This window comes from Paroedura picta, unplaced genomic scaffold (genome assembly GCF_049243985.1).
Source record: "Paroedura picta isolate Pp20150507F unplaced genomic scaffold, Ppicta_v3.0 Ppicta_v3_sca21, whole genome shotgun sequence".
Classification (NCBI taxonomy): domain Eukaryota; kingdom Metazoa; phylum Chordata; class Lepidosauria; order Squamata; family Gekkonidae; genus Paroedura; species Paroedura picta.
In genome coordinates, this window is record NW_027518618.1 from 3004781 (window position 1) to 3026831 (window position 22051).

Below are 22051 nucleotides of genomic sequence, written 5' to 3' on the forward strand. Positions count from 1 at the left end.
TGGCCAGCGTCTGGAATCAGTCTGGGTGCCTGGCAGGCTCGGTGCAGGCCGTCACTTTGACCCCAAAGGTCGGGCAGTGAGGGGCACAAGTACGCAGCCCTCTGAGACCCCCAGCGTCCTCCTGGCCGCCTCTCCCGAGGATGGGGTGGGCAGATTCTGGCTGGGCACGAGCCCCCCTATGCAGGCACCCATGGCTTGGGCCTTTTCTCCCCTCCCCACCGCCAAGGCCGAGCTGACTTCAGGGGGTCTCGTGGGGTTTTGGAAGCAAGAGACGTTCAGAGGAGGGTTGTCATTGCCGGTCTCTGCGTAGCAACCCTGGACGTCTCTGCTCAGTGCAAGGACTAGCCAGTCTCCCCCTGCTTAGCTTCCACAGTCAGGCTAGGCGGGCTGTCCAGGCCAGAGATACAGTCAGGTGAAGCAGGTTAAAGTCCAGAAATTTAAAGTCTTTGTCCTTCCTGAACAGGCTTATTCTTCTCCCCAATCAGTGGGAACCTGGCATTCCCCAGGCCACAACAGAGCTGCCCTGCCCCTTTGTCAGACTAAAAGAAAGCCGCAAGATTTATGGCCGGGGCCATGTGTAGGGCCTTGTTAGCGATGGGGAGTTGCTGGCACCCCTGGTAGCTGTCGAGGACGAAGGGCAAATGGCTCAGGAGCCCACCCTGCCCAGTTCCACCCCCCCCCCGGCTGGCGCTGCCCGGCAGAGTGGCTCCTCGCTGGGGTTACGTGCCTTTCATTCGCTTCCGCTCGGTCCATGCCACATCTTAATTTTGTTCCTTCTGCTTTTCTGTTGCTCATTCCCCCACCCCCACCCCGTGGTTGCTTTTGATGGTATTATTTGGCTCATACTGTCCGCCCTCCCACCACCACCACCACCACCACCACCTCCTCCTCCTCTTCATGAGCAGAAGAGATCGAAGGTAAGAAAAGGCCTTTGGCTTCCTCCTCTCATTCCAGCTCCTTTCCTCTTCACCAGCTGCTGCCTGGCTTCTCCGCGTCCTTCCCGTCCGGTGGGATCTCCTGAGTAGCGTATGCGCGGAAGGGCAGGGCGAGGGGAGGAGAGCACATGCAACCACTTGGGTTTGTTGACGGAAGGGCAGGGCCAGGGGAGGGGCTTTGTTGATGGCAGGACGTAGGACAGGGCGTGAGGCCTGAGATGAGTCAGCCTCAGCAGAGCTTCCCTGTGCTGCCTTTTACCCTTGGAGAACATCCGCAGAGCCCTGCTGCATCACACCAAAGGCCCGTCCAGTCCAGCGTTGTGTTTCCACAGTGGCTAGCTAGATGCCTTTGGGAACCCCTGAGGAGGTGTGCTGTCCCTCTTCCTTGTGTGCTGTCATCAGGAGACCACTGAAACATCCCAGAGGGCCATGGTGCGGGGGGAGAGGGACGGTCCCGGGCTCAGTCCCCAGCCCCTCCAGTTAAGAAGAATGAGGCTGTAGGGGGCGGGAAAGACCTCTGCCCGAGACCCTGCGGAGCTGCTGCCAGCCTGACTTGGATGGATCGACGGTCTTATGCAGAACCAGGAGGCCTTATGCAATGGGGCTTGCCCTCTAGAAGCAGCATGGGCCAAGCAGGGATGCTTTCATGGCTGTGGGCCCTGCGGGATCTTTCAGTGTTGTTCCGCAGGGCCTGTAAGACGGAGCTCTTCCACCAGGTCTATGGTTGAGGCTGGGGCTGGCAAGGTAGACCGACACCCTCCCCCAACGGGGTTTGAGTAGGACATCATCAGACCTCCTTCTCCACCCTGCTAGTAATGGGGGTTGGGAATGGGTTTTCCGCCATGTTGGGGGGTTTTATGTCTTTTAATGGGGGTTTTAATGGGGTTTTTATAAGACGCTGTAACCCACCACAAGCCGGCCAGGGAGTGGCAGGGAATAAATCGGGAAAATAATAATAATATTCATCAGGGGCTGCCTCAGGCTCCTAGATGCACCTTTCCTTTCTGCTTCTTTCTTTCTTTCTTTCTTTCTTTCTTTCTTTCTTTCTTTCTTTCTTTCTTTCTTTCTTTCTTTCTTTTCTTTTCTTTTCTTTTCTTTTCTTTTCTTTTCTTTTCTTTCCTCCATCTCAGTGGGCAAACACATTGAAATTGCCACAGAAGGAAATGGGCTTCAGCGTTGCAAACAGTGTGCGATTCTGACCACCCCTCCTTCACCGGCAGTGGCTTGTCCACATGACCCCATGGCTTTAGTCCCCCCCCCCCCTTTCGTTTTGTCTTCTGCCCCTCACACACCTGTCTCTTCTCCCAGCATCCAACATTGACAATGTGGTTCTGGACGAGGATCATTCTGGGGCACGGAGACTGCAGAACTTGTGGAGGTAATTGGTCAAAAAGGAACAAGTGGCCAGGTTCGGGGCAGGGACAGCTGGGGCCCGATCTCTCTGCTCTTTCTCCTGTGGAATGCTTCTTTAGCGTTGGGGTTTCATGTAGGTGTCTTGGCTCCCATGGGCTGGAGGGAGGGGGTCTCGGCTGCCCACTTCTTGTCTAGGGCCACTCAGTGAGTGCAGGACCCAGGTGAGTTTCCAGTCTGGGACTTCCTCTCTGCTCTCAACCACCAGAGGGGGAGTGGCTGATGCCCCCCCCCCCTTGTCTAACCATTCTACTTTGACTCCCCCCTCAGGGACCAACGGGAGGAGGAGCTGGGGGAGTACTACATGAAGAAATACGCCAAGTCTGCTGTGGGTGAGACGTGAGTATGGGGCTTGTGACCAGCCCTGCAGGCCCAGGGCATCGGGGCCTTCCCCGCAGTGTCCCCATCTGCACCCCAGGAAGCTAGCGCAGTGCTCTCCTCTCTGCCCCTTCCAGGGTGTACGGCGGCTCTGATGAGCTCTCCGATGACATCACTCAGCAGCAGCTGCTTCCCGGTGTCAAGTAAGGACCTTGGGTGGTGGGTGGGGCTTTACAAGCAGGGGGTGTTGGTGGGCGGGGTGAATGGCAGGGGGCAGGAGTTCCAGGCAGGGTCGCCGAGTGGCCCTCTGGTCCATGGCAAGGGACGGGCAGTGCGGATTTGGGGTGCGACCTGCTGACCTGTGCTTTCTTCTCCTGCCGTTCAGGGATCCCAATCTTTGGACAGTGAAATGCAAGGTAAGCCACTCACAGGGTGAGGCTGCTGTTTCCTCCTCTGGCCTCTGCTTTGCTGGGTCACCTGAGCCTTTGGGTCATGACTGCCTGGCCACCAAATGTGATTTTCTTTCTAACACGCTTCTGGCTTTTTCCCCTTCCCAGTTCGGAGAGGAACGGCCCACGGTCATCGCCTTGATGCGAAAGTTCATTGCCTACCAGTTTACAGACACAGTAAGTGGAGAAAGTGGATGACAGAAGCCCCAGTTCTCTTTTGTGCTGCGCTTCTATTTCTCATGGAGCCGATGAAAACCGTGTTTGTCGGATCCCCCTGAGGAGGGCAGGGCAGAAGAAGAGTTGGTTCTTCTATGCCGCTTTTCTCTCCAAGCGGCTTCCAATCGCCTTCCCTTACTCTCCCCACAACAGACACCCTGTGGGGTGGGTGAGGCTGAGAGAGCCCTGATATCACTGCTCGGTCAGAACAGTTTTATCAGTGCTGTGGAGAGCCCAAGGTGGCTGCGTGTGGGGGGGAGCGCAGGATCGAACCTGGCAGGCCAGATTAGAAGTCTGCGCTCCTAACCACTACACCAAAATTGTGAAATGCTTCCCAAGCGGTTTGGGGAGCTCTGCACAGAGGACCTGCAGGGTTGCTTCCTGATAGCACACAGGGAATGAACAGGCTTTCCTTCATAGCCATCCCAAGATCCCTATGGCGAGAGAGAGTTTTTTCATTTTAGTGTGGGAGGGCTGCCTGTCACGGGAGACACCCAGCTGCAGCCCACAGCCACCCAGCAGAATTGGCTTCTTGATAGCTGGACCCCAGGACTGCTGTGGAGCGTAAAGGGGTCTGGGAAACGTTTATGCTGAATGGCTAAAATGGGCAGCAAGAACCTGTGAAGTGAGTCAGGAAATGTTCGTGGTTCCCTTACAGGGCCAGGCTCTGTGGTTTGGTCTTGCGTCTTCTAGACACGGAACCTCAGGCCCTTGTGCCTGCACAAAGTCCTATGGGGCAGGTGCTCTGGAGTGAAACTGTCCAAACCAAAATGGAGAAAATATCCTGACCCAATCAAGGTCAAGATCCCAAACTGGTCAAAACAAGGAGAAATGAACTCAAGCCTCTGTAGGGCAGAACACCAACAAAGTACTTTGGACAGTGACATGTAAGGTTAGCCACTCAAAGGCTAAGGGCAAAAGAAGAAGGGGACGACAGAGAACGAGGTGGCTGGATGGAGTCACTGAAGCAAACTTAAATGGACTCCGGGGAACGGTAGAGGACAGGAAGGCCTGGAGGATCACTGTCCATGGGGTCGCGATGGGTCGGGCACGACTTCGCACCTAACAACAACAACAACTAAATTTTATTAAAGTTAAAACACAAGGCTTATGTCATAGCCTCAATAAAATCAGAGCATGCATGCATACCACTGACCTGACGCGTTTTGGCGTTACTGTCAAACTGGTGAGGCAGTAAATAAATAAAAGCAGCATACAGAAAATACAGGAATTACAGCGACTGTTATATTCAGAGCTAGCTCCTGATATCATGTACTGTGGGCCTCAGTCAGCCCTGTGGAGCAGAAGGCCAGATAAAGCAATGAGCCAAGAGTTGGATTCAGTAGGCGGCCGCTTCATGTGTGTTCCTTGCAGACAGCAGTGCTGAAGTTCTAGGCAGGACTTTAGGTTCATTTCTTCTACTCACTGGCTTTTGGGGGCAGGGTTGGGTTGGGGAGCCCCCCTGCCCCCCGCCTGCCCCCGGCGTCATGCCCTCCGCGGCCCTTTTGCCTGGCAGCCCCTGCAGATCAAGTCGGTCATTGCTCCCGAGCACATGAAAGGCTACATCTACGTGGAGGCCTACAAGCAGACGCACGTGAAGCAGGCCATTGAGGGGGTGGGCAACCTGCGCATGGGCTACTGGAACCAGCAGATGGTGCCCATCAAGGAGATGACGGACGTGCTGAAGGTGGTGAAGGAGGTGACCAACCTCAAGCCCAAATCCTGGGTCCGGCTCAAGAGGGGCGTCTTCAAGGATGACATTGCGCAGGTGAGACGCTCTCACCTGAGCAGGGCGGAATGGAACAGGAGATGTCTGTGGCCCTTCTCTTGTCAAGGATGCCAAACAGTTGTTTTTTTTTTTAATGCTGTTCTGTGTTTATCTCCTTTCCCCCCTCCCCATTTTAGGTGGATTATGTAGAGCCAAGTCAGAATCAAATCTCACTGAAGATGATCCCACGCATTGATTTCAAACGCATCGAAGCCCGCGAGAGTGTGGTAAGTTGGCTGTCCTCCTCCCCGTGAAAAAGGAGGACCTCCCACTCCGTCAGGCGTTCCCAGGGCTTGGCTCTGCTTCCTGGCAGCCTCACTAGGGGTCCGGTGGAATTCCATGGGAAGGGGGAGGTTTCTTGGTGACTTCTCCCTCAATCAGCCCTTCCGGAGTAATTTTTTTATAGGATGCTGCCAAGGCATGGGGGGTGGGGGGCACTTCCCAGTTCTGGAACTAGCCCCGCCTCTTCTCTTCCCCTACAGAAAGAGTGGCGTATAAAACAAAAGAAGTTCAAGCGCCCCCCACAGCGTCTCTTTGATGCCGAGAAGATCCGGTGAGCCGCTGGGGGGGGGGGGAAGGGCGGGGCTGACCTGAGGACCACGGAGGGCTGCGGGGGAGGGACGGCGTTAATCAAGGCAAAGGCTGCCACGTGGCATGCCGGCCTTCCCCGTTCCACTTCAGTCCTCTGAGCCGGCCCTGGCTGACCTGAACTTCGGGTGCAAATGCGGCTGGGTCTCTCCCTGGCCATCCCCCTGCCTGCAGATGTGTCCTCTTAGGGTTGGGGGAGTGTCTGTGGCTCAGTGGCCCAGCCCCTGCCCGTCATACAGAGGAGCCCGGCTCAATCCTCAGCATCTCCAGGTTAAGAAAAGAAGCAGGGATTTCTGCCCAAGATCTTGGAGAGCGAATCCCAGTCAGGGTAGACAAGACCGCCCTGGATGGACTGAGGGTCTAATTCCCTCTCTAAGGCAATTTCACGTGGGTGCCTGTTTGGGGACAGGCTGTGGCTCAGGGGCTGAGCCTCTGCTCGGCACACAGAAGGTCCCCGGTTCAACCCCCGGCATCTCCAGGTAAAAGGGCCGGACAGGAGGGGAGGGGAAAGACCTTTGTGGGAGACCTGTAGAGCCATGAAGAGGGGCCATGGCTTGGTGGGAGAGCCTGTGCTTGGCAGGCAGAAGGTCTCAGGTACAACCCCCAGCATCTCCAGGTAAAAGGGCCGGACAGGAGGGGAGGGGAAAACCTTTGTGGGAGACCTGTAGAGCCACGAAGAGAGGCCATGGCTTGGTGGGAGAGCCTGTGCTTGGCAGGCAGAAGGTCTCAGGTTCAATCCCTGGCATCTCCAGGTAAAAGGTCTGGACAGGAGCGGAGGGGAAAGGCCTCTGCCTGCGACCGGGGAGAGAGGCTGCCAGCCTGAGTCCGCAATCCTGCTCCTGATGGACGGGGGGTCTGGCTGCACCTGAGGCAGCTTCCTGTGTTGGTTCCAGGTCTCTGGGCGGAGACGTCGCCTCTGACGGGGATTTCCTCATCTTCGAGGGGAATCGCTACAGCCGGAAGGGCTTCCTCTTCAAGAGCTTTGCCATGTCTGCTGTGGTGAGGACAGGACCCGGGGGAAGGGCCCTGGGAGGAGGGGCTCTTGCAGACCTGGGCGGGAAGAGAATGTGACTTGGGCTCCAGGGGAGATAAACAGGCTACCAAGGGCTTTCTGAGCTTTAGAAGATTTTCCTGAGCGCATTTCAGCCTCCCAGGAAAACAGACTTTACAGCCCTGTTGTTGTGCCCATTCAAAGGTCTCCCAGGCATCTCCTTTGTGTTAAAATGTACAAACTGGGAGGGAAGCCCTGATCCTGACCTTGACCCCGCAAGGCAAAGAGAGCCTGAAACTTGAGAAGGCCTTTGGACCCCCCCACCCCCCCAGGCCTCACGTCCGTGAGTGGCCCCCATCCATCTCTGGTTCTGAACCCCTCAGTCTCCTGTGTGCCAGTCACAATGCCAGTCCCCAGGTGGGCCTTGGGGATCCCCTGGAATTCTAGCCCATCTCCAGACTAAAGAGATCCCTTCCCCTGGAGGAAACGTGGCTCCGTAGCATTCTACTCCCCCAAAGTCTCCAGGTATTTCCCAGCCCAGAGCTGGCGACTGTATCTGTGTCCCTTCCCTTTCTCGTGCCTTGCTTCCTGGCCTCAGATCACGGAAGGAGTGAAGCCCACCCTGTCTGAGCTGGAGAAGTTCGAGGACCAGCCGGAAGGCATTGACTTGGAGGTGGTCATGGAAAGCACAGGTGGGCTGCGCTGAATGCCCCGCGGCCCCCTCTGCCGTCTCCCCCCCCCCCCCGTCGTGGGATTGTGCTTCCCGCATGCAATCAGGAGATGGTGGCAGAACCCTGCCCGTCAGCCGGGCCTCCGGGAGCCCCACCTCTTTGCAGGGTCGCCCGTCTGCCTTGCCCCCTCCTCTGCAGGGAGGGCTGTGCTGGGGATGTTGTCCCAGTCGCACTGCTTCCCTTCTCTCCCCGTGGCTGCAGGCAAGGAGCGGGAGCACAACTTCCAGCCAGGAGACAACGTGGAGGTGTGCGAAGGGGAGCTGATCAACCTGCAGGGCAGGATCCTGAGCGTGGACGGGAACAAGATCACCATCATGCCGAAACACGAAGACCTCAAGGTGAGCTGCGGGCTTTCTGGGCTCTGAGCAGTTGAGCTCTGTTCTGACTTGCCATGGGTGAGACCAGCGAGGGTCTCCTTATAAGCGCAAATGGCTCATTAGTGAAGTCTGAGACGTTCAGCCCTTCCGGGTGATGGTTCTTCCTCCTCCCTCCCTGCCTCCTCCCTTCCTTCTGTCTCCAGGACATGTTGGAGTTCCCGGCTCAGGAGCTGCGCAAATACTTCAAGATGGGGGACCACGTGAAGGTGATCGCCGGCCGCTTCGAGGGCGACACGGGGCTGATTGTGCGCGTGGAGGAGAACTTCGTCATCCTCTTCTCAGATCTCACGATGCACGAGGTGAGGGCAGCCCGGGGGAAGGGAAAGTGGGGAGGGCAGTGGGGCTCTGTTGGAGGCGGGAGAGAGCACCTACAGGAATCTGGGGCTTGCTCGTCAGGGCCTTCTGCTGGTGTAGAATGATGGGCACCTTTAAGACCAACCAGTTTAATTCTGGACATAAACCTTTGTGTGCCGGCTCATAAATATTGATGGCCAGAATTAAACTTTATGGGTCTTCAAGGTGCCCCTGGACTCACACTTCCTGTTGACCTGAATCTCTCTCTCTGGGTGACGTAGAATATAATATCGCGGCTTGGTGCTGTCAGCTCTTTCACCTAGATAAATTGGCAAGTTAACATTTTTCTCCGGTTGGGGTCTTCTGTCCTCTCCTTGTGGGGGGGGGGGAACAGTCCCCACCCCGTTCCCCCAAGAAACTGTTGGTCATGTTTCTTGGTTAGCTCCCCTGTAGTTTCTAATCAGCAGGCACAGCTCCCGTGTCTGGAAACTTGTTCTTTTTGTAAGCTGCTGAATCCTGCATTGTGCTCCTGTGTATCCAGAAGCAAGCCATAGAATATCTTTCATTAGTGTCATTAATAATAATGCTAATAATGATTAATGACCACCATAGGTTAGGCCTATGCAAAATAGCCCGTGACAGAGTGCAGGCCTTTGACTTCTCCTGAGCTCTTCCGTCTCGATGGATGTTTAAAAAGCAAGGAATTCTAATTCTGTGTTTTGGGAAACTTGAAAGCTTGCAGGCTGGGCTTTGCCACTTTGGTTGCTTTCAGCAAAAAGTTTAAAATGGCATTTGTTTTTGCATTTAGCCTACTAAGTTTACTGTTTATTATGCTGCACTTTGTTTTGTTTCCTTTAATCGCTTCATTGGTTGGGTTGTTACTCTGCGCCTCTGGCAGCGTTTGCCTGGCGTCATGCCCCTTCCGCATCCCAGCCAGCCAGTGCTCCACTCTGCCTCTTTTTTACGAGGTTGCTTTGCCCTGGACTGTCCCAGTGAGGAAAGCACCGGCGTTCTAAAGGGCAGAAACGACTCCTTCCCAGAGGGCTGCTTATGTGGACTTCTTTAAACAACCACTGCAGTAAAAGCAGCAGCAGCAGCTGATTACGCACTCTGTGTTGTTATGGTTAGCCGTTGTGGACCATGTACACCCCTGGCCCCTCCGCTGCCCGGTCTCCAGCAGGGGCCTGCAGTTCGAGACAGGGAGGATCTTTTCCAAACTGCCTCTGCCCCTCTTGCAGCTCAAAGTCCTCCCCCGGGACCTGCAGCTCTGCTCGGAGACGGCCTCTGGCGTGGACGTGGGTGGCCAGCATGAGTGGGGGGAGCTGGTGCAGCTGGACCCACAGACGGTTGGGGTCATTGTCCGTCTGGAGCGGGAGACCTTCCAGGTGGGTGTGCAACACTCTAGCAGTCACCCTGGTTGCACTTGTGGAGGAGAGCAGCAATTTAAAAAAAAGGCAAAATACTGTGAATAGCTAACACAAAGTGGAGAGTCTCATCTACAGCACGTGTAGCATATATTAATAAACATACTGAGTCATCATAAGGATAAATCACACTCACAGCCATCAAACGCCCAAAGTCCATTGACTCACAAGTAGGTCCACTGACTACAGGAAAAGCCTTCACCGGATTCACGCAATGCAGCTTTCTCTTTTCCCCTTCCTGGTGGAGAGTGTCCAGGGAGTCACAATGCAAATTTTGGCTGGAACAAACATGCCACAAAGATAAGAGTTTTGACATTGACTAAACAAAGGACCCAGCAGAAATCTCGGTTATGTTTTTCTGTTTCATATTTCTTCATCCAGGGTCAGTTAGAATACGTCTTCTTGTCTTCCTATCATCATTGAAAAATAATAACACCATCATTAAAAAGTGTTGCAGAAACATTTAACAGAGTAGGAAGACGGAGAAGACAATACTTAAGTCTAGCAGACCATGGCTTTGCCTAAGATTATTTTCTGAGGGCAAGGTCTTCACGTTGGGTGTCCGTGGCAATTATGAGCCAGAGGCCAAATTGACACTGTGAGGAATTTTTGAGATGACATATTCTATTACTGGAAACCGGATAGACAATTCACATGGCTAATTTTGAGGACAGCCGCCAAAGAAGATGCTAACATTGAAAACAAGAGTTCAGTCCGGAACCTCCTTTTGGTGGTTGGCTTCTGCTGTTTGATCATTTATTCACACCATAAAGAATGAAGGAGCCTTTGAAATTTAGATTGTTCCTTGTTCAGCCACTACAGTGGACCTTTTCTTTGTTCTTCCCTCCTTGAGCCCTATAGGGCAGGGGTAGTCAACCTGTGGTCCTCCAGATGTCCATGGACTACAATTCCCATGAGCCTCTGCCAGCGTTTGCTGGCAGAGGCTCATGGGAATTGTAGCCCATGAACATCTGGAGGACCACAGGTTGTCTACCCCTGCTATAGGGCTTCTTTTCTGGACTTTAAGAATAGCGTAAAGCATGCTGTTCAATCTTAAGGTTTGTCCACCACAGTCAGATGTAAATACTTCAGTTAATCAGCCATCAGAATCCCTTTAGGCAAAACAGTACTCAAACATAACATGAGGAGATTTCCACTAATGCTAAACCATATTCTAAACTGTGCATAATTACATAAATAACAAGTTCTCAAAACCCCTCCCGTCAATTGTCTTAGTATGGATACTGAAGAATCTTACATTTCAAAAAGCCACAGACTAACCATTTCTACTCACGTGCAAACATAACTAGATTCACTCTTGTCTAATTAAAAATCACAGTGTAATATTACCATTAATGCTATTTAATTCCATCATTCCATCCCTTATGAATAAACTAGGGGCAAAGCCCACTGCATTCAGGAATACAACGGGTGCTAGATTGGGAGACTGGGGTGGAAGAACTCTGTGGATGGCCTCTCTCCCCCCCCCCCCCCGGACCTGGAAAGGCTGCAGGCTGGAGGCCTCTGGGCAGGGAACTCACCGGCAGGGACAGCTCTCACACATCAGGGATTTTCAGCCTCCGAGCCTCGGAGGGAAGTGAAAGGAGGAGGGGGTGGGGGACAGTAGGCGATAGGCTGGCCTCTTGACAGACAGGCAAGCCGGTTGGAGGAGGAGGCACTCAGGGGCCTGACAGCCATCCTGGATGGATGTTAAGCGTGTGAGACCAGCTCCTCCTCCAAGGCCTTACCAGAAATATATCATGTGGAACAGATCATTGTACGAAGAATAGCTTAGAGACTCACAGACAAAATTCTTAAAGAGAAATCACATCATGCTAACATACATAATAACGACAGGAAAGGCGAGCGGCATAATAGTGGAACAAACATCAAAACCATTTTGCCATCCAAAAATTACTACCTGTAAATAACTGGCTAGATCTAAATTTTGGTTTAAACCATTAGGGCAAAACGAGTTAAGACAAAATATTAAATGGGCTTCTTGTAAAAAAAAACAAAAAACTATTCATCATAGTTTTGAGGATTGAAATAAGGCAGTGCTACGGAGTTAAAATCATTTCCTGCATGACCTTCTTGCTTGACTCACCAAAGGGGCGTCCCTAATGTCATTTCTTATGCAGGACTTATATGTTCCATAATACAAATTTTAAATTAATTCACTGGCACCATGTTGGGAACCGCTGATCTAGCTCAGTCTTATTGGCTTTGATGGGCAGCAACTCTCCAGGGCTGAGCCAGGTTTTTCCCCATCCCTGGGGCCTTCACCCTGCCAAGGGAGAGTTGAGCCACTTGTTGGAGTCTTGCTGGGGCCCAGGGATCGGGTTTATTTCTCCACCCCCCTTCCCCGCCCTTTGCTCCGAGCCTCTCCTCTTCCTCCTCCCCCAGGTCCTCAACATGTACGGCAAGGTGGTGACGGTCAGACACCAGGCAGTGAACCGGAAGAAGGACAACCGGTTCGCCGTGGCTTTGGACTCCGAGCAGAACAACATCCACGTGAAGGACATCGTGAAAGTAATAGACGGGCCACACTCGGTGAGGAGAGGCTGAGCAAGCTGGCCTCTGAGGGCTCTGAGCCTCGCTTGCGCCGCGCAGTGGAGGTAGCCTACCCTGCTGGGGTGTCGCTGTAGCGCTAGGGCCGCCACTTCTCAGGGCATGCCTCCGACAGCCCAGCTGGGGCCACCGTGGCTCTCATTGTTTCCACTCAACTTCGGGGCTGTAATTTTGATCCCGCGTAAGGCAAGGAAGGCAGCCTGGGATAAGCCAAACTTGTCAGGCCTGAAAAGCTAACCAGGGTCTGTACTTGGATGGGCAGCCACAAAAGGCGACTCTGCGGAGGAGGCCCCGGGCACCCCACCGTGGCATAAATCATTTGCCTCGGAAAGGCTCTTGCTGGGGTCACCGTGAGTCTGCTGGGACTTGATGGCACTTTGCACATGCTCGAGGCAGGATAGTTCCTTGCTGGCGTCCGCAGCTTGTCCCACAGAGAGGTGAAGACCAGCTCCTGCCCCGGCTTCTCCCACACCTCGGGCTGCATTTTGGGCAGAGAAGGAAAACAAAGTTTGGAACAGGATTTCCTTAACCATTAACATATCGGTAGAGAGAAGGTGGTGGTGGTTTAGTTGCCAGGAACAGCTAATTCCATGGCCTGCTCAGACTGGCAGCAGCTCTCCAGGATCTTTCACATCACCTCTGAACTGAACTTTTTAACTGGAGATGCCAGGAGTTGAACCTGGGACCTTCTGCATGCCAAGCAAAGGATCTCCCGTTGAGCCACAGCACATCATCTAAGTAGGAAAAGGTAGGAAAACGCTTGGCATGTTCTCATGATGCGCTCCTTCTCCTTGCAGGGACGCGAGGGGGAGATCCGTCACCTCTTCCGGGGCTATGCTTTTCTGCATTGTAAGAAGCTGGTGGAAAATGGAGGAATATTTGTCTGCAGGGCACGCTGTTTGGTTCTGGCTGGAGGCTCAAAGGTAGGATGCGTCTGAGGGCGGAGTGAGGAGACCTGTACAGAAGGGGGTTCAAGCACTTGCCGTCCTTTTCCCTTCTGAAATAATCTGCTTTCCTCTCTGTCTTTCACAGCCCCGCGACATCATGAGCCTCAGCATTGGCGGGTTCGCACCCATGAGCCCTCGGATCAACAGTCCCATGCACCCCAGCGCAGGAGGTGGGTCGGGATTGTTGGCAGAGTTTCAGCAAGCAGCAGATGTGTGCTGGGCCCATAACCCTTTTGACAGAGTTTTAGTATGCAAGAGAATCGAAGCACCAGGTTGCTTCAAACTATCAAATAGTTTTCTTTTGAAGAGAAAGAAGTTTGTATAAAAAGGAAGAGAGAAGAGACCTAACTATCTAGCTGCCATCTGCAGTCATTCTTCTGTTCAACAACTGTTCTGGATGCAAGCAGGGGGGGAGTGTACTCAAAATGTTGAGACTGGAGGAGAGAGTTTTGAAATCCTCAGGAAGTTCCCCTCCTATCTATGCTAAATATTCATATGCCCCCTATAGGACACCCTTTATATTTTGCTCAATTATGCTTGGATAGCTGCCAGGGTGGCAGTTTTACTCTTTCTCCTCTGAGGCCAGCTAGCTCTGCTCAGCTCACGTGCTCAGATGAGAGGGCCTAGGACATGGTCATGAGTGTTGGGTGGGGATACCATTCTACACCTAGGTTTAACCCATTACTACGGGTCCTCTCCTTTGCTGCCAACAAGAACCTCTCCCTGCCCTCCTCCAAGAGGCAACCTTTTCAGATACTTCAAGAGTGCCATCCTGTCCCCTCTCAGCCTCCTTTTCTCCAAGCTTAACATTCTCATATCCCTCATCCTTTCCTCATGGGGCTTGGTCCCCGTGCTCCGGATCATTCTAATCACTCCCCTCTGAAGCCTCTCAAATTTGTCCACGTCTTTTTGGAAGTGGTTCTTGGGAAACTGCAAACAGGCATTCTGTTGAGATGATGTTTCGGGCCTTCAGTACATGCTCAGGAGCTCCTTTGGGAGGGAGCAGCTGGGCCCAGATCCAGTCTTATTTTCTGACCCCTTTTTCTTTGCCCTTCCAGGTCAACGTGGCGGCTTCGGAGGAGGCGGGATGGGCCGGGGTCGCGGGCGCAGAGACAACGAGCTCATTGGGCAGACCGTGCGGATTTCGCAAGGGCCCTACAAAGGTAAGGATGCTTTGGGCTGATCCTGCGTTGAGCAGGGGGTTGGACTAGATGGCCTGTTGTGGGGAGAGGAAATGGAAGGCGAATGTAAGCCGCTTTGAGCCTCCTTCGGGTAGGAAAAAGCGGCATCTAAGAACCAACTCTTCTTCTTCTTCTTCTTCGCCTCCTTTGGGGGGAGAGGAGGAGGGGGGTGTTGGCCAAAGGCTTTCCAACCTCCAGGGCGGGGCAGCAGCAAGAGTGCTGGGCCCTAAGGCAGCGGGAAGCAGCTCTCTGGGTGACCTTGGGACAGTCGTTCTCTCTCAGACCGGCCTACGTTGCAGTGGTGTCGTACAAATAAAACAAGTGGATGGGGAGAGCCCCAACACTGCCCCGAACTCTTTGGAGGAGAAATGGAATAACGCTTTCCAGACGGTGTGGATTATGACTCGCAGCATTTCCCATAGGGTGGCCAACATCCAGGGGGTGGCTTGATGTCCCTCTCGCACTCTGCTGAGGTCCTTTCCCACGCCGCCCCACCCACCCCACCCCACCCCACGCTCCCACCCAAAGCTCTCCAGATCTTTCCAAACCCACACTTGGCAGCTCAGCTTGCTCCCTTGCTCTCTGTGTCCATCACTTCCACCAAAGGGACCCTCCCCCCCCCCTCCGGCTGATCAGCACTCAGGAACCAGGGGAGCGTTGATTGTACGTTGATTGTAATAAAGACCACACCGATCAGCCTGTGCCAGCCTGTTGTTTATCTCTGGTTTGCTCAGCTGACGGCTCTTCGATTTGGATAGCTTCTGAAGAGCAGCCCCTCTCTGGAGTCTCAGGTCAAGGGGCTTTCCGGCCTTCTTGGCGGGGGATCCTAGCTGGGATCTTCTGGCTTCATCACTGAGCCACAACCCCCCTCTTAGGGGAAAGCCCCCCCCCCCGGTGGCATTAATAGGAGGAGTTGAGGGAGTGGGGTCTGCATCTGAGGCTTAAACGTCTGGTGACCTTTAGGGGTGGGCAAGCAACCTGTAAGCGTATCCCACCCCTCTTGCTGAAAAGTGCTGTCAGGGTGCAGCTGACCTTTCATGGCAAGAGCTGAGCAGAGGCTTCCGATCCCTTTCCCTGTCCTCTCCCCACAGTGGTGAGGCTGAGAGAGCCCTGAGGTTACTGTTCAATCAGAACAGCTTTATCAGTTCTGTGGTGAGCCCAGGGTCTCCCAGCTGGCTGCATGTGGGGAAGGAGCGGGGCATTAAACCTAATTAGAAGTCCACACTCCTAACCACCACACCAAGCTGTTTGCGGGGCCTGTCCGCTTTCTCCCATCTCTGGCGTCCCACTGGCTGACCCACGCGCTCATCTCTTCCAGGCTACATCGGTGTGGTCAAGGATGCCACGGAGTTCACCGCCCGCGTGGAACTCCACTCCACCTGCCAGACGATTTCTGTGGACCGGCAGCGCCTCACCACCGTGTAAGAGCCGGCCGGGGGGCTGTTTGCGGGGCTGGGCTTAGAGATCCGCCTTGCAGGCTGCTTTCCGTCTCTCTGCCTGTGGGCCTTTCTACAGGGTAGCCTGACGTCCACTCAGCCTTCAGGGGAGGGAATGCCGGCGCTAACCCAGGGGCTCCTTTCTCTTCCAACAGGGGCTCAAAGAGGCCGAGCGGCCCGGCCTCGACCCACGGGCGCACCCCCATGTACGGCTCCCAGACCCCCATGTACAGCTCAGGGTCCCGCACGCCCATGTACGGCTCACAGACTCCGTTGCACGACGGTGAGTGTTCCTCCAGCCATGGGGGGGGCGGGGGGGGAAGCTCACCACCTCCCTGCGCAACCAATTCCACTGCAGGGCTCCTCAGGCTGCAAAAGACGGCTTCCTAATATCCGGCCTTAGTGCAAAGCCATTGCTGCCTGTCCTCTCCCCTTCGGCCAACAGGAATGACTCCCTCTCAGGGTCAGCCTTTCAGATGCTTTCAGGGAGCCCTCCTGTCCTTCAGGCTTGGCTGTTCCCAAGTCCCTCGGCCTCTCCTGGAGGGGCTTCTCCCTTGGCGCTCCCTCCTGCACCCACTTTGTTCCGTCCACATCCTTTTGGATGTGAGAAAGCCCTTAATTGTTTCCCGCCCCCGAGAGCTCAGCTTCTGGCAATCCTGTGGCAGCCTCGGGAGGAAAAGAGTCATTCTGGTGAGGAGGGGGCTGAGTGGAACACCTGGAACAAATTTGGTCAATCGAGCATATCCGTGCTAAAGAAAGTGCAGTTTGCACCGCTGTAGATAGAAGGGGAACAATCAGGAGCTTCCCTCACCCTCCTGCCAAAAAAACCCTGTATGGTTTGGCTCTTTTGTGATGTTCTCTCCCCCCCCCCTTCATGTCACCCCTGTCAAAGCACTGCTCTGTATTGTGCGGAGATGAGATGTCTTATGCTGCTTCCTGGCCTTCTGTTTCGTTTCCCACTATAGAGACTCTTGCTTTAGAATTCCTTATTGCACCCAAAGAACCGGATGGCCTTGTTGCATTTGGTAGAGAGGTAAAAGGGAATAGAACACGAACAGACTTTGGCAGAAGGGCAGGCCTGCTGTTTAAATGGCGTAAAACACCAGGTCCTCCATGAGATTATGGTGCAACCAGCCAAACTGTTTCCCATCTGTCACAGGAATGTTGAGCATCGTAGTTTCCGAGGAGATGTGATGGAGCTTTTTGTACTTTCCCCAGGTGCGGTTGAACAGATTCAAAACTTAGATATTGGGATTTAGGGGGATTGCCCAATCGGTCTGCATGACCCTTGTACCTGCTTGGTTATGCCTTTTATATTTATGCCTTTTATATTTTATATATATATATATATATATATATATATATATATATATATATATATATATATATATATATATATATATATATATATATATATATATATATATATATATATATATATATATATATATATATATATATATATATATATTAGTCTATAGGAATGGCCAAATTGTGGTTCTCCAGATGTCCGTGGACTACAACTCCCATGAGCTCTCCAGATGTCTGTGGTCTACCATTCCCATGAGCCCCTGCCAGCATGTGCTGGCAGGGGCTCATGGGAATGGTAGTCCACAGACATCTGGAGAGCCACAGTTTGGCAGCCCCTGCTTCCTGTGTGTAGCTCTGCATTATGATAAATAAATAACCATGCTGCCAAGAGCTGTTCACCTTCATCGGATCCATAAGTCCCTAGAAGCTCTTTGTTATTTTTTTCCCCAATGGTTGTATTTTCACACTGCTCTTCAATAAAAGTGAGCAAAAGGGTCGCAAGGTCCGCTAGCACAAACCTGCGTTTCAAGGGCTCAAGGGGTATTGACGACGGGCCCATTTTCCAGGAAACCGGACTCCCCACTACGGCTCTCAGACACCCTTACACGACGGCAGCCGGACCCCCGCGCAGAGCGGGGCTTGGGACCCCAATAACCCGAACACCCCCTCCAGGTTGGTGCCGCTCGGGGGAGGAGGGGCGGGTCAAAGGCCAGGAGAGGTGCCTGCCGACGGCCTGAGTTGCTTGGTCCCGTCTCATCCCGTCTCTTCCACAGAGCCGACGAGGAGTTTGACTACGGCTTTGACGACGAGCCCACCCCTTCTCCGCAAGGATACGGAGGAACGCCCAACCCGCAGACTCCGGGCTATCCTGATCCGTCCTCCCCGCAGGTCAATCCGCCGTACAACCCGCAGACGGCCAGCACCCCGGCCATGTGAGTGTCCCCAGGTGCCGATTAGGAGTGCCCTTCTGTTGGGCCGGTTGGGAGTGTTATACTAGTGCTCTGGAAGACCCGGGTTCAAGTCCCCACTTGTCCCATGGAAGCTTGCTGGGTGACCTTGGGGACAGTCACACCCTCATTCCAGCCTACGTCACCTGTCTGGAGAAGGAGCAGTGAATTGCAAAAGCACATACCCTGCCACAAATCTCGTTACTCCTTAAGGTGCTGCTGGGCTCTCGCTCCAGGAGTAGAAAAGCCAGTTTATTTTATTTATATTTCTTATTTTGTGTACTTCAGCTCTTGGTTACCTGTCTCAGGGTGGTTTACACAGTCTAAAAGACTCAATAATGAAATTTTATCCCCAGAATTAAGCTTATTGGACTTAGTGTAGTGGTTAGGAGGGCGGGACTTCTAACCTGGCAAGCCTGGTTTGATTTCACGCTCCCCCATATGCAGCCAGCTGGGTGACCTTGGACTTGCAACAGCACTGAACAGGAATATCAGGGCTCTCTCAGCCTCCCCTCCCTCACAGGATGTCTGTTGAGGGGAGAGGAAGGGAAGGTGATTGGAAGCCGCTTTGAGACTCCTTCGGGTAGAGAAAAGCGGCATATAAGAACCAACTCTTTTTCTTCTTCTTCAAGCTGCCCCTGGACTCAAACTTTGTTCTGTTGCTTCAGACCAACATGGCAACCCACTTGATTCTAACTTCATGGATCTAAACTGCTATTTTTTAGGAGAAACGGCCTTTCAGATTCCTACGACCGAATCTGCCCCAATCCTGGCTCTGCTGAGTGGTTGTGCTTCTCTCTCTCTCTCTCTCTGTCCGCCGCTGCAGGTACAACACAGACCAGTTTTCCCCCTATGCCGTCCCGTCCCCTCAGGGCTCCTACCAGCCCAGCCCCAGCCCACAGAGCTTCCATCAAGTGGCACCCAGCCCCGTCGGCTACCAGAGCACCCACTCGCCAGCCAGTTACCACCCGACACCATCGCCCATGGCCTACCAGGTACCTCTGAAAAACCTGCTGCACGGAGGGTCTTTTGCAGCCCGGAAGCAGGAGACCCTGCACTGCTCATGAGGGACTCCAAGGTCCTTCCGGGGCCATTTAAAGACTCAGCAACGTGGGCACCTGGGGGCCTGGAGGTGGGAGCCAGAGGAGCCCTGTCAGGAAACGCAAGGTCACAATTCCCCCTGCATAGGCACCACAAAGGTTTCAGCTGCAGCTGCGGCAGTAACCGAAGGGAAGGGTCCAGAGTAGCAGTCGGGGTGGGTGGGGGCTGTTCTGATCTTCTCTTACTCTCAGTGAAACCAAACCCAGATTCTCAAGACCCAACTAAAGTAAGAGCTTCCACCCTTCAGCTGCCTGGTCCTGAGAGCCACTAAGGGAGTGGTGGGTGGGGGGAGAAGGTTGCTCTCAACAGGGGACCGCAGGAGAACCCTGCTGGATCAGACCCGTCCCGTCCAGCATCTAGACTCCAACAGAGGCCAGCCGGTTCCTCTGGAGGGGCAGCCACAGGGCAGAGGGGCCCAGGCCTTCCCCTGCCGCTGCCTCCAGGAGGCTCCCTTCAGTCCCCATGGCTGGGAGCCACCGATGGACGTATCCTCCAGGAGTCTTTCTCCTTGGAAAGCTGTCTGTGGCTGTGGCCCTCACTGCATCCTCTGGCCGTGAATCCCACATTTCCCCTCCCTGCCTGGCTTTCCAGTGGGTGAGGCCAGCTCTCCTCAGACCTTTGAGACGCAGAGATGACAGGCCCAAGATCAGGGCATTCCGGGGCTCCTTTGAATTGCCACAAGGAAGCGGCTCATCCGGCAGCTTCTCCCGTTGCCCCGGTCTGGGCTAAGCCTTTCCCTTGCCGGCCCCCTTGCAGCCCCGCTCTCCCGCCGCTTCTTCCCCTCTCACTCTCTCCCCCCTTCTCCCCCTGCTCCAGGCTAGCCCCAGCCCCAGCCCCGTGGGCTACAGCCCCATGACCCCCGGGGCCCCCTCTCCGGGCGGCTGCAATCCTCACACCCCCGGCTCCGGGATCGAGCAGAGCTCCAGCGACTGGGTCACCACCGACATCCAGGTCATCGTCCGGGACACTTACCTGGACAGCCAGGTCGTGGGGCAGACGGGCGTCATCCGCAGCGTGACCGTGAGTAGGCCCAGGGCCCCGCCGGCCGATGCGGGTTGGCTGGAAGGAGGGGCTGGAAGATCCGATTGGCAGCGGTGAGAGCCTGTAAGGGCGGGGCCTGCCTCTCTTGGAGGGGATCCCATCAGGTTGGGCCTCCCTGATCCAACTGGGCTTGGTTTCTTTCCCGCTGACTCAGGCCTTCCGATGCTGCCTTTATGGGTGGGCCTCTTCTTGGGAGGAGAGTGGCTCATCCGCTCGGCCCCCCTCTCAGCCGCACCTGAGAGCGGAAGGATTCGTTTCTTTCTGTTCCCGGCTGAGGTCGCTATTGCTGCTTGTCTCACCTAGTGGGAACAGCCACAGTTTAAGTCCAGGCGCTTCGGCGATGTGGGGGAGGAGGTCAGGCTTGCACATGAAGCATCCATTGACTGAGTGAGACCCTCAATTCACACTCTCTTCGACTCAGACGGGCAGCACCTCTCCGGGGTCCCCACCAGAGGCCTTCCCCATCCCCTTCTGCCTGGTCCTTTTTAACTGCTGGGGAATTGAACCGGGAACCTTCTGTGTGCAAAGCAGAGGCCCTCCCATCGGGAAGCTCTTGTGCCGCCTGAGCGTGTAACAAGGGGCCTGACTGGATCTCTGCCGCCAGCGGGTGGAATTCCACTGAGCCATTCCACCAACAGCAGTGCTCCCCCCGACCCCCCAACGCAGTTGGGCTTTCCTGGACATATACTGGGATCCGGCCTCATATCTGTCCCCACTGCTTTCTGTAGCCTTTTCGGCATCTTGGCAGCTTGTGTCTCCTGTCCCTTCACAAATCAAGCATTTGAGGAGGTGAATAGGATCCAGGAGGAATTCTTCACCTCCGGATCCAGCCTTGTAGGCCTTTTCAACGTCTCCTCCTCTCCACTCCCCAGGGAGGGATGTGCTCGGTCTACCTGATGGACAGTGAGAAGGTGGTCAGCATCTCCAGCGAGCACTTGGAGCCTGTCACACCGACCAAGAACAGCAGGGTACGTCGATCGAACTGGCCAGAGGCTCCCGACTGTCTTGGCCGCATTCCGATGCCGTGCTGGGGAGAGCCTGGCACCAGTGATCTAATTTGCACCCCACTTCAGAATCTGTATTGCTCAGCCCTGTGAGAGTTTTCTCCCATCCGCTCACACATCTGGAGAACCCCAGTTGGATACGTCCAAGACACACCCTCTGAGAGAGCCTTAACTCGTTCAGCACAACAAGCTAATTTGTCAGCGGAAGAGAGAACTTCTTTGAGTCTGCTAATCTTAGAAGCTAGCTAATTCTACAGTTGCAGAGGGCAAAAGCATACAACAAAAATCAGATCTAACATTTCTCAGACTGAGCTAAATACACAAATGTGTGGCAAATCAGGTTTTAACACGCTGGCAGAATGCTTTCTGAAGTTTTGAAACCCTGCACGCATCGAAGTATCGGCCATAGTGCCTTCTCTGACAGAAAGCCACCAGTAAAAAGCCAGTTTTGCCCTTCCCAAACAATTTTTATAGAGAAAGGGATTGTTAAGAACAGAAATATGTCTTTCTATGATCTTTTCCTCTGTCTCATTGCCCTGTCTTGTAAGTTCCTGTTTCTTCCAGTTCTGCTTGCATTCCTGCTCCCTCTAGTGGTAGATTCGATATTGCACCATCTTATGACCAGCATAAACCCTGCTGTTTAGATCTGCCTTGGACATACCCTGGTGTGATATTGAATCATCCACTAGAGGAAGCATAGCAGAAGAGGAACAGGAAAAGAAACCCCAGATAGGAACTTACATGTGAAGAAAATTAGAATTTGGAAAAGACCTTAGACATGGGATTGAATAAAACTATTGATCCTTAAAGTTTCCTTATGAACTTAAAAAGGACCCTGCTGGATCAAACCAGTGGTTTATCCAGTCCGGCATCCCATCACACGCTGTGTCCCATCAGCTCCAGCAACAGGGCAGAGAGGCCAAGGGCTTCCCCTGATGCTGCCTCTTGGCTGTGGGATTCAGAGGTTTAGTGCCTCTGAATGTGGAGGTTCCCCTCAGCTACTGTAGCCAT

General features: G+C 53.9%; 1 protein-coding gene across 2 annotated transcripts in view; it reads left to right on the forward strand.

Annotated features, from left to right (window-relative positions):
* Positions 1-22051, forward strand: part of LOC143828273 (transcription elongation factor SPT5) — a 28136-nt gene that overhangs the window by 3157 nt on the left and 2928 nt on the right. The window contains exons 1-25 of one of the 2 annotated variants that reach the window (XM_077318571.1): positions 14-917; positions 2244-2313; positions 2616-2684; positions 2801-2866; positions 3049-3079; positions 3221-3289; positions 4845-5096; positions 5234-5323; positions 5579-5649; positions 6578-6683; positions 7274-7367; positions 7608-7744; positions 7927-8082; positions 9316-9462; positions 11908-12054; positions 12870-12995; positions 13105-13189; positions 14078-14182; positions 15519-15621; positions 15792-15919; positions 17514-17619; positions 17721-17879; positions 18721-18889; positions 19812-20015; positions 20909-21004. In XM_077318571.1, coding sequence (XP_077174686.1) covers positions 2650-2684; positions 2801-2866; positions 3049-3079; positions 3221-3289; positions 4845-5096; positions 5234-5323; positions 5579-5649; positions 6578-6683; positions 7274-7367; positions 7608-7744; positions 7927-8082; positions 9316-9462; positions 11908-12054; positions 12870-12995; positions 13105-13189; positions 14078-14182; positions 15519-15621; positions 15792-15919; positions 17514-17619; positions 17721-17879; positions 18721-18889; positions 19812-20015; positions 20909-21004 — 2682 coding nt within the window. In that variant the 5' untranslated portion in view covers positions 14-917; positions 2244-2313; positions 2616-2649. Of the gene's footprint in view, positions 1-13; positions 918-2243; positions 2314-2615; positions 2685-2800; positions 2867-3048; positions 3080-3220; positions 3290-4844; positions 5097-5233; positions 5324-5578; positions 5650-6577; positions 6684-7273; positions 7368-7607; positions 7745-7926; positions 8083-9315; positions 9463-11907; positions 12055-12869; positions 12996-13104; positions 13190-14077; positions 14183-15518; positions 15622-15791; positions 15920-17513; positions 17620-17720; positions 17880-18720; positions 18890-19811; positions 20016-20908; positions 21005-22051 lie in introns of those variants that run through there. The other variant, XM_077318570.1, reaches the window with a different exon arrangement.